Source organism: Mizuhopecten yessoensis, unplaced genomic scaffold, assembly GCF_002113885.1.
Source record: "Mizuhopecten yessoensis strain PY_sf001 unplaced genomic scaffold, ASM211388v2 scaffold11183, whole genome shotgun sequence".
Classification (NCBI taxonomy): Eukaryota; Metazoa; Mollusca; class Bivalvia; order Pectinida; family Pectinidae; genus Mizuhopecten; species Mizuhopecten yessoensis.
Window position 1 is genome coordinate 89,639 of NW_018408921.1, and position 12,411 is coordinate 102,049.

Below are 12,411 nucleotides of genomic sequence, written 5' to 3' on the forward strand. Positions count from 1 at the left end.
CCTCTTCACGTCTGCATTTTAGGCTCTTTGCAAAGACATCATGTAAATACCACCCTTTATTTAGTATTTATGTGCACATTGCGACGATTATCTGCTTGCTTAATGTATAAGAGTGATTGTACGCCTTTGTTATTGTTTCGCAATTATAAATAATACTATTATCCATATGTTGTAAAGCGCTTTAGAGTAATTTTACAAATTATATAGGGCGCTATATAAATGTTGCATATTATATTATATTATATTATCTTTGCATCAATTTATTATTATGCATGGCCAGGTATTTTTGACAAAGAAAATAAAACTTGTTGGATCCTACTTTTAATATACATGCATATATACAATTTACTCATGGGTTGCAATGCTACAATATTTGAATCAATTGTGATGCCAACATCACTCTAAAATATAAGTAGCATATTGTTGAGGAGAAGAGACATGTAAACATTATTTACTATAAAGAATGTAATATGGTAAAAAGTATACATGTACAATGTGTGTACATTTGTATGTAAGCACCATTGTACATTTCTAAAATCTTTCTTAAACAAATAACACATTCCGACCGAAGAGATTATTTGTCTTAAAGGTAATGTAGGGGTACACGGCTGTACAAATGAAACATTTTTCAAATAATCTAGATTTGATGATCATCCTATGATATTTGTGTGAAGTTGCGCCTTTATAACAGAACAATTCTATTTTCAGGGGATCATGGCCATGGTGACAGCAGGGGGTGCATTTACCCTAGATTTCAGCGGAATTGAACAGGTCTGCGATGCTGTTTTTGCTACAATGGTCATGAACAAAGCCGTTAAAAGTGTGAAGGTAATCAAGCTGAATGGCTGCTGTCATGTGACTGATCTGGGCGTAATGTGGATGGCGTCCTGTTTCCCGGAACTCGTGGAAGTACGTACATTAGTTATATGGATCATTAACAATTTCATTGAATGTCTGTAAAACATAAAAAAAAGTATTTATCTCACAAAAGCCTTACTTTATGGTAATAAGTCAACCCATATCTAGCAATAGGTCCACCATGTCTGGTAATAAGCCCACCAATGTCTGGTAATAAGCCAACCCATGTCTGGTAATAAGCCAACCCATGTCTGGTAATAAACCCACCATGTCTGATAATAAACCCACCATATCTGGTAATAAGCCAACACATGTCTGGTTATAAGCCCACCATGTCTGGTAATAAGCCCACCCATATCCGGTAATAAGCCCACCATGTCTGGTAATAAGTCCACTCATGTTTGGTAATAAGACCAACCATATCTGGTAATAAGCCCACTCATGTCTGGTAATAAGCCCACCCATATCTGGTAATAAGCCAATCAATGTCTGGTAATAAGCCCAATCATCTCTTGTAATAAGCTTATCCATTTCTGGTAATAAACCCACCCATCTCTGGTAATAAGCCCACCCATATCTGGTAAGAAGCCAACTCATGTCTGGTAATAAGCCCACCATGTCTGGTTATAAGCCCACCCATATCTGGTTATAAGCTCACCATGTCTGGTAATAAGCCCACCATGTCTGGTAATAAGTCCACTTATGTTTGGTAATAAGCCAACCCATATCTGGTAATAAGTCCAATCATCTCTTGTAATAAGCCACCCATGACAACTACAGTTAAGTAGATAAACTGACTATAATTGTACTATATCATTGTTCTGCAACCTTTCTTAGAGTCATAGTTTGTGTGGGCTCCCCCTGGGCTTGGTGCAGAGTAGATCAAGTATTAGCTGTTAGTTTGTAGATACAATAACAATAAGGCTGTTTCATGTTCATCTCTGTTTGTTTGTAGGTTTCATTGTCCGGATGTGTTTTAGTCACTGAGTCTGGACTCCATGCTTTAGTAACCAAGTGTAAAAAACTGACTGACCTTGACCTCACTGGAACAAATGTGTCCATACTGGTTTCTGGATGTGCAGACAAGAACATTGTCATCAATGGATGTCCTGTCATCTCACCTGATAAAAAAACCATGGCTAACCAAGACCTCAGTTCCATACTTAAAGGTTTGTATTTAGGATTACCATAATATTGTGTAATTTCAGTAATAATTGAAAGCAGACTGTTTAATTAATTATTGCATATTTCATTTTAAGAGTTCATTTTTGGGGGGTCCAAGTATCAATATACCAGTGACGCACTCCTGGAAAATAACTTAACTCATTCATCCCTGAAGACACATTTGAACTCTTCCAAATCAAAGGTTGGACTAATTCATTATGAAGTTTCAGGGGTGAACGAGTTTATATAATTGTTTAGTCTGTTTCCACCTTCCCCACACTCCCCTTCCTCATCCGTCCAGCCCCCTTAATAATTAGGTATGTAATGTGACTCATGTCCATCCTGTTGTGTCTCTAGCAGTTGTCTTGCGTCACATCGTGTTATCATTCGCATTATCATGAGTCTACTGACTTCAATTCTTAGCAGATTTACATAAATTTTGAATAAAGAATGTCAAGTGTGATAAGTATACCCTGGATAAGTTCTTGTTTCAGGGTCCCAATTAATGTCAGCGCCAAGGTCATTTCTTTAGAAGTAAATCATTGTCATCAATATACTGACTTAACCCTAATTTCACCCCTATGTAACTGGAGTAAACTCTACCATTCATTGTTCTGGATAAGTCCATTATGGTCTTAAGTGGTGAAAGGGTTAAGGGGCAAGGGGCATTCATGTCTTACCAACGTGTTCTAAAGTTTTAGATGCTTTTACATATTACCTAATTCAGCGGCCAAAACTGAGTAAAGTTCAAAAGTCACACATGAGCCAAGAACACTATACATTTTGGAGTTCAAAGAATTTTGTATAATTTTACAGTATATTTCTGTGATGTTTTCAATGTAAATGATATTTTATGTGCAAATTTGATATTGACGTTCTTTTGTTTTATTCATTTAGGCTTAAAGAGTAAGTTTTTTCCACATTATTCCCATTTTCCTTTCTTTTCTAAATCTTATTTCTCTTTTCAATTAAGTGGTTTTATGCTATTTCTGACACAGTTAATTGTTCCAGTACATTTCTCTTATTGTCACCTAGTTTCACTTATTGTCATGTTGTTCCATTTATTATCATGTAGTTCTATATTTATCATCATGTTATTTATTATTTTGCTATCTGGGACTTTTTTTCCATTTAAAATATTTGTTGCAATTTATGAAATTTCATTGAGGTATTTTCAATGCAGTGTGTGCATGATGACTGCACATCGTATTTACATGACATGAACAAATTTATTTTTGTACGTATGACTCCCAGTATATTAATAGAGTATTGCATTCTCGTTCTTTCATCTGTTTTCCAAAGCACTAACTTTTTCTCATCAAAGTTCTTCCTTATAATTCATTTATCGGGTACTTTCCACTGTTTCTATAGAACTTTTCTAAATTCATAAAATAGAGTATTACTAGTGTAGCAGTTGGCTCTTCTCTATCTTCTATTAACATACCTGCTATTCTATTATCAAAGTGTTCCTTTCTACACAAACAATATATGTATTAAACATATTACAATGTTTCAAAACGGACTGGTCCCTTTGTCCAGCATTACTGAGTGTGCAATTTTTTTTTTTTTTTATCTGTACAACGATGCGACGAAATTGAATATTTTGTATGTCACTCGACCCAGTACATTTCGCCTATCGATAGGGAGCATACCAGGTATACACACTGAATACCTGTAATTTTCCCCCAGTAGGTATATACATTTTATTTTGTTTTTAATTCTAAATGAATGGAATCTCCCCAATGGAAATTATAAAAAGTATGTGATCAACTTGTGATTCTATTATCTTTTTTTTATTCCGTTATTATGACTCGGCGTCCTAACATAAATGATGATTTGCTTACACTTTTACAGAAAACAAGTCACACTTAATATAATCAATTTTATGTTTATATGATTCCATGGATATTTCCAACATTTTCAGCACCTGGATTCATGAAGTCGGATAAAACTGATATGGTGAAGGTGATTGTTAGCAAGCCGCTCAACTCAACCTCCAGCTTTGTGGCTTATCTCACAAAGGACAGCATTAAGGAAGCCAAGATGTTTCGAATCAAGATGGCACACAGCCTTGCTCCGGGATTCACCGCAAATATGCTTGAATGCGATATGGTAAAATATATCAATACAAAATTTTCTAGAGTTTCTAATTATTGAATAGAATATTTTGCATACAAACAAATATAAAAAAGTATTCAAATTATTGGAAGTTCCTCTTTGGCAATGAAGAATTCTTGAAAAGGAAAGATATATGTATCTACAATTATTTATATATGGGGCAAGGAAGTAATTCAATTTTAAGTAATTTGTATCCTACAAACATACATTTGCAAAGATCCAGTGTTATTTGGGAAGTGACCATTGGTATTACTTCTTTGACCATATGTAATTATATATATATAGAGCTAATATCATGAGTGACCACAGCAATGTGTACCATGTCCATCCTTGCATATTCTCATCAGGACCTCCACTTCATAATTGCTGTTTTTTTAATTTTTTTTAGAAAATTCTCCGTTGTGATCATGACATAGCTATAGAGTGATGAAACTTTTTTCAAAAGGGCTAAGTTGTGAACATCTGTTCATGCGCATTCAATGGGATATAAGGATATTCCCCAGTTTTGATTTCTGAAGGCAGTATAATGATTATTGACTTGTTGAGATTTTATGTATTATGTAACTGTTCATATGAAATTTGTGTACCTGGAAAATGTTTTCAAGGCCGTATTAGAACATTATAAACACAAAGTTATAATTACCTGATAACACAATGCTTGGTTGTTTTTTTATCTCCGGTGTGTTAGAGGAATATAGATGACAGTATAATGATGGTTGTTTTTTTATTCTCCGGTGTGTTAGAGGAATAGGAATATAGATGATAGTATAATGATGGTTGTTTTTTATTCTCCGGTGTGTTAGAGGAATCTAGATGATAGTATAATGATGGATGTTTTTTATTCTCCGGTGTGACAGAGGAATATAGATGATAGTATAATGATGGTTGTTTTTTATTCTCCGGTGTGACAGAGGAATATAGATGATAGTATAATGATGGTTGTTTTTTATTCTCCGGTGTGTCATAGGAATATAGATGATAGTATAATGATGGTTGTTTTTTTATCTCCGGTGTGTTAGAGGAATATAGATGATAGTATAATGATGGATGTTTTTTATTCTCCGGTGTGTCAGAGGAATATAGATGATAGTATAATGATGGTTGTTTTTTATCTCCGGTGTGTTAGAGGAATATAGATGATAGTATAATGATGGATGTTTTGTTTCAGGGCGTCATGGATCATTTTATCACCAAGAGATCGTTGTGCGTGCTTCCATATGGTGCAGATGCTGACATGTCTGCTGATGCCATAGCAACCCGTCTATACGCAGTTGTCTCCCATGCCCTGTCGGTGGTAAGTTAGTGTAGAGGAATCATACTGATGCTGCCAATGTGTAGTTTAAGGACAGCAATGGATTATAATACTGTCATCCTTTTATCGTTCACTATGCAGCAAAAACCAAAACACTTTTTCACCCGTAACTTCTATACTGTGTTATCCAGCAATAAGCCCATGCCTGGTAATAAGCCCATCAATATCTATTGAAACATAGTGGAAATGCCAAGTAGTGCTATTTCAATATTCTGTGATAAGATAACTCCCTAATTTGTGTCGGTGATCATGTACTTGCTGACCTTGGGCTTAAAGCCAGATAAATTACTACACAAATCATGCATATGAATCATGTAACATATGCGCTTAACATGTAATTTATTTACAGGATTCTGGCATTCCCTTCATCATTGCTGGTATGAGTAATGGCGGGAAGAAGTGCGTCAGCCCTGATGCTGTCAAGACTGCCATGGATAAACTCATTAGTAAATCTAAAGACAGTCTCAAAGCTGAAACGCAAATGTGCCAGAAGCCACAGTAAGTTTGATGTTCTTCACAGAACTGAAATGTGTCATGGTTGGCTCTGATATACTTAACATGCATTGCTTATCTAGTTAAAAATGACATTTAGTACTTAATTGATCCAACTGATAAGTATAAGTAGATATAAGCTGACTTTGGCTGCAGACTGATCAGGGGGTCCCCTACTAAATTTTTACTGTGTTCAGTGTCCACTAGAATTGGAAAATGTATTGCTGGAATGTAGGGAGGGGTCTTGGAATATTTAGATAACACACCAAATTATTCACAGCTGGATAGTCATAAATGTATTATTTTTCAACCACACAGATCAGTTGACGTTTATCTTTTATTGACAATTTTAGCAGAGATAAAGAGAAATTTTGCTTAGATGAAAGAAGGAATTAATGGGTCTGATTTTTGCTGGTAGAAATTAAAACAAAGTAGTAATAATTTGTTGTTGCATTTTTGGTCATACTGTATATTTTCTGCATGCCCTATATGTATGCATTTCCTCTGTGTTTTCTGCATGTAGCATTCACAATTATAGGAATTTCATTTCGTAATAAAATGTCTTTAAAGTGGTCTTGTGTTTATAACCCCTGCAAACAAAGTTTGGGGGTATATATATATATAGGAATCACCCTGTGCGTCCTTCTATGTCCGTCCATCCATTCTTCTGTCCACAATCCTTGTAATCACAACTTCTCCTTAACACTTCATTGGAACTTTTTGCAACTTGGGACAGAAACACTACATCGCATGTAGATGTGCATGAAGTAAGGAATTTGTGATTCGACTAGTCTTCTTGGAGTTATGGCCCTTGAAACTTTAATTTCTGCTCCAGAAACCTTGTTAGCTCAAGCAGGGGTACGATCTTTGAGTGCTTGCTCACTGTTTCTCATTATAATAATAATAATAAGTAATATACAGCATTTATATAGCGCCCTATATAATTTGTAAAATTACTCTAAGGCGCTTTACAACATATGGATAATAGTAATGGTTATAATTTTGAAAACAAACAACAAAGGCTTGCAATCACTTTCATACATTTGACAAGCAATGTGCACATAATTGAACAAATAAAAGGGTGGTATTTACATGATGTCTTTGCAAAGATTCTAAAACGCAGACGTGAAGAGGTGAGTTTTTATGTCCCTCTTGAACTTGGCCAGGGTATTCGACTTTCTGATAGCAGATGGTAAGCTATTCCACAACGTAGCCGAAACCCTCCCAAAGCATCTGTTTCCGTAGGTCACAGTACGAGATTTTGGGACACACAACAAAGATTCTGACTCCGACCGCATTGTTATTTGTCATTTAATGTTATTTAACTGTAGGTTGAAGGATTGTCATTGGATTGAACAGCAACAACTCTGTCGAGCGTTAAACCTGCTGTCAGGTCTGGAGAACATCAAAATTTCTACACTCACTTTGGATCTGAATGCTGCTGGCCAGGTACTGTTTGAACTTAATATCATGAGAATTTTGTGAACTGAGTTTTTAAGGATTTCCATGAATTTCATATGATTTTATTTGGAAAATTTGATTTAGTAACACTATACTCATTGATTAAGTGGATATTTTAATAGCCAAAGAATATGAGGGGAAAATATTGCCTTACTTCCAAACTAGTTTTTCAACTGCTTTGCAGTATAACCCTGGGATGTGCTTGCTGGTTCAGCAACGTCGAGTGTGGTCGAGGCTGGATGGGCATCATTAACACTGCGATATTAAAAGATTTTTCAATATTTAGTTATCTCTGTCATATTTGGGAAAAAATTGTCAAGCTATGCACTCCGTTTTGATGAAATACAACTAAAAATGTACTGTAATTCATCAAGAAAAGAAAGAATTTAATTTCTCTTTTTCCTTTACTCACTCAGGCTGATGTGAATGCCAAGCTAATGGGGGGAGTCAAACAGGTATCTGCTGCATATCCAGAATATCAGGAAATGTACGCTGCTGTGTTTTCGTATATAACATCGGATGCCATTGACACCATGCTGAAGGATGGGATAGTCTCCATTAAGTCATCTGCTAAGTCAAATCAACGGGTATTGACCATTATGGAGTACTTTGTAAGTTTATAAATAGGTTTCAACAACCAATTGAAATACTTTTCATCATAATATAAGTATCTTCAATAATTGTTTATGTTATTTTAATCTTCATTTATTTCAACAATTTGAGAATGTATTCCATAGTGTTACAGGAAAGAGAATGTATTCCATAGTGTTACAGGAAAGAGATGTTGCTTATTTATCAACCTTTGACCCTTGACATAGGCATCAGGGGTCAAATTAATATTAGGTAAATTAAGTGATAACTATAGATATGTTTAATAACTTAAGACAAATGTTGTGTATTTCAGGGACGTGCCAAATGCTTACAGCTATCCAATCAGGATACGGCCATGGCATCAATACAGTGCATGGCAGACATAATATCCACTGCTTTCGATGGTAACCATGGCAACAACGACGGTTCCACATCTCTCGTCAGTAACGGAGTACCGTTGTATGTTAGGGAAGAGATGAAAAAGACACTTACCAAAGTTTTCAAAGGAGACGAAGAGGTACTTTGAATTAATTATTGAAAGCAAATGGGCTGTTTACTATTTCTCCAGTTTTTTGGCCATATTATCATTCAGTCACTTATTTTCAGTTTTACAAAATGTGTATTTTTTTATTAGTTTGCAATAATTGCTTGTCAAATAATTTCTTATTCAGTTTACAAAAAAAAAAAAAAAAAAAAAAAAAGGCAAAAATAGTTTCATTTTCTTAGTTAGTTACAGTTTTTTGAAGTGGGTCATGGACCCTTAATGACTGTATCATTGTCTAGTTAGAAGTATTGTAACATCATTTCCTATGATAAACACAAACATGTAGCAGTACAGATGTGACAGTTGCTATTCAGGCAGTGCTATTAGCTCACTGATGTACTGGTGTACAGCCATCAGATGTAAAATACATAGATTTTACATTTTTTCATAATACCCAAGTACTTACAATTAGTCGTGATGTTCTGCTGATTTTACAGCAAGGGGCCAATGGTGTGACTCTGTACTCTGAGCTGGGATTGAGCTGTGCCGTGTCAGCAACAGCCAATGTGCTACTTAATCAACTTACAGATACAGTTCCCGCTGCTGTGGTATGTATCTTCATCTCTGAACTACCACAACATGACGTAGTGAATTCAATCATAATCATTTATTATTACAACTGTCATAATAAAGCAAGCACACATGATGTCATGACATTGTGTTGTCGTATTGAACACAATATACATGACTACTATACACATGACGTCATCATATTATGTCGTCATGTTGAAGACAAAACATGTGACATAATTATATTGTTGTCATGTTTAAGCAAGTGCACATGATGTCATTATATCATTTTGTCATGTTTAAGACAATACACATGATGCCATTATATTGTGTTATCACGCTGAAGACAACTTCATGACGTCATTACAGTGTGTGCCACATTGAAAACTACTATGCATGACATCCTTGTAATAGTCTTTTCAAATTTATCAATCAGTTGAAAGAATAAACATTAAACAAATATCATAAAATGAATAGAGAAAAGTTATTAATAAAACAATATAAATTTACATTTTGGCTTTAGGAAATAATAACAGTATTTATTTTCCTTTGGTATGTACTCCAGCATTTTTTTCTAGAGATGGTAACAGACATTTTACTTCATTAACAGGTTTAAGTGACGTTATGGTTATTTTTCCTATCCTTTTTTTCAGAATCTGATAAGAAAGACCGACAGGAAGGATATCATTTATGCTGAGTACACCTTTGAATTTTCTCACCCAGTATCAAACGGCTTACTCCACAGAATCATAAACATGGCTGCACTTATTCGAAAGCCACTCTTCATTTGGCAGACGGGCTGTGTACAACAGGAGGGCTTGGTTGAAGTTATATTAGAAATGCAGCATAATGGTGGTAGGAACATTTCAAATTACCTTAGAATTAATAGAATTTGTCACCCCCATGGACTTGAGATTAATAGAATCTTTCATCCCCATGGGGTTGAGATTAATAGAATCTTTCATCCCCATGGACTTGAGATTAATAGAATCCCTCATCCCCATGGTCTTGAGATTAATAGAATCTTTCATCCCCATGGGGTTGAGATTAATAGAATCTTTCATCCCCATGGGGTTGGGATTAATAGAATCTTTCATCCCCATGGGGTTGGGATTAATAGAATCTTTCATCCCCATGGGGTTGAGATTAATAGAATCTTTCATCCCCATGGGTGTGAGATTAATAGAATCTTTCATCCCCATGGGGTTGGGATTAATAGAATCTTTCATCCCCATGGGGGTGAGATTAATAGAATCCCTCATCCCCATGGGGGTGAGATTAATAGAATCCCTCACCCCCATGGGAGTGAGATTAATAGAATCTTTCACCCCCATGGGGGTGAGATTAATAGAATCTTTCATCCCCATGGACTTGAGATTAATAGAATCCCTCATCCCCATGGGCTTGAGATTAATAGAATCTTTCATCCCCATGGGGTTGGGATTAATAGAATCTTTCATCCCCATGGGGTTTAGATTAATAGAATCTTTCATCCCCATTGGGTTGAGATTAATAGAATCTTTCATCCCATGGGGTTGAGATTAATAGAATCTTTCATCCCCATGGGTGTGAGATTAATAGAATCTTTCATCCCTTTTGGGGCGACATAGGGGATTCCCAACCTGAGGAGGAAGGTTCTTTAGTTGCCAAACACAGTTTGTCGAGTGTTTGGCAAATTAAAAATCTTTTTCCGAGGGTTGAGATTCTCCATCACACCTCAAGGGGGTGAACAATTCTTTTTTTTCTTACTCTGATGACTCGCTCATGTTCATTATGCAATGCTGAAGTTACAGGCTTGGTGCATTGTTGATGTGACATTTATGCATCGTTGACGTGACATCATTGTATTGTTTGCGTGATGTCATACAATTGTTCTGACTAGGGAGACCCCTCTCCCTCTCAACCCTAGGGTGTGACAAGAATTTCTCTTACCATGGACAGGTGTATCCGCACTTTTACTGGTGTGAGAATAATAGAATCCATCCCTGATGTGAGGTATGGATAAGGTTATTGAAACCCAAGGGATAAAATATTGAGCAGGAGCCCCGAGGCTTTGCCGAGGGTCTTTTGCTCAATATTTTATCCCGAGGGTTTGAATAACCTTATCCCTACCTTATATCAGGGATGGATTCTATTTCTTGCTTATTACCTAAAACAGCTGCTCTTCTAGTAAAGTTGTAAACTGTCTGCACATTTCTCATTTGCATATGAAGCCCGAATGGCAAGGATGACAATTGTTAATGACGTCAATGACTCTGACTGACCCCAAAAATGTCATAAAATGATGTCATGAACAATAGCATGACCCCAAAAGGTCACTATAATTCATACGCCAGTCTGCGGGTGTAAGCGATCTAGACCCGTGGGTCAGATAGAATTTTCCAGCACCGCCGGAAATGCGGATATCTCGTTCTAGTATGCAAGAATTCCTTGTCTTGCCCTAGGGTTGAGACGGGTGGTCCATTCCCGTATTCATAACAATGGTATGACGTCACTTAAACAATCCATCAACTTCATGTCAAAAATCCATCAACGTCATGTCAAGCCTGAGTTTAGTCTGTAACGTTAACATTTCATTGTGTATATGATACAAGGTAGGAGAAAAAGAATCATTCACCCCGGGGGCCCCTTGTGGGTGAGATAGGGGAATCTTCCCCCTCAGGTTGAGATCCCCTATCCCACCCCCAACGGGGTGAGAGATTCTATCGATCTCGCATCCGAAAGAGGTATCTCAAATCAAGGGGGGAGGTACTGATGAGGTGAGGGAGGTGAGGGATTCTTGTTCTCTTACCCTGTTGACAGGGGTCAATGCATTATAGACATGGCTTCATGTAATTGTAATGACTGGGGAACCATCTGGTCCAACACCTAGAGTGAGAAAAATGTATCTAACACCATGAAAAGTGTGAATACTGACTTCATTGCCAAGGTCCTAAGGTAAATGCCAAGGTCACTTTTGCTATTGTTAGGTCAGTCATTTGCAATTTTGTAGAAAGATTTACTGTCATCAGTTACCCACAATGACAGCAAGCATTATCGGACTTAAATGTGTTGCTGTATATTTGATACTGAAGTTATATTTAGCTAGGAGCGAGCTTCTGTACTATCCTACATTCACCAAACTTGCTATAGTTATCTACCTTTGGAACACAAAGTATCATTTACTGAAAACAGATTTTTTTCCCCAATAAGAAAATGTTTTAATTTAAAATGATCATACATAAAAGATATTCAAAATTGCAGAAAATTGAAGGGAAAAAAAAAATCAGCAGTACATGGCATGCCACAGACACAAATTTGTATTTGAAAATCACCAATTTAGCAAAGGCATGCTGCTAAAACAATTTGGTAAGTGTGAAAA

General features: G+C 36.2%; 1 protein-coding gene across 4 annotated transcripts in view; it reads left to right on the plus strand.

The window, feature by feature from the left end:
- Positions 1-12,411, plus strand: part of LOC110440494 — a 91,553-nt gene that overhangs the window by 14,612 nt on the left and 64,530 nt on the right. For 3 of the 4 annotated variants that reach the window (XM_021483607.1, XM_021483609.1, XM_021483610.1), the window contains 11 exons: positions 709-909; positions 1,814-2,027; positions 2,920-2,928; positions 3,947-4,134; positions 5,309-5,434; positions 5,802-5,950; positions 7,276-7,393; positions 7,822-8,016; positions 8,310-8,513; positions 8,978-9,088; positions 9,704-9,905. In XM_021483607.1, the coding sequence (XP_021339282.1) occupies positions 709-909; positions 1,814-2,027; positions 2,920-2,928; positions 3,947-4,134; positions 5,309-5,434; positions 5,802-5,950; positions 7,276-7,393; positions 7,822-8,016; positions 8,310-8,513; positions 8,978-9,088; positions 9,704-9,905 (1,717 nt within the window). The remainder of the gene's footprint in view (positions 1-708; positions 910-1,813; positions 2,028-2,919; positions 2,929-3,946; positions 4,135-5,308; positions 5,435-5,801; positions 5,951-7,275; positions 7,394-7,821; positions 8,017-8,309; positions 8,514-8,977; positions 9,089-9,703; positions 9,906-12,411) is intronic. The other variant, XM_021483608.1, reaches the window with a different exon arrangement.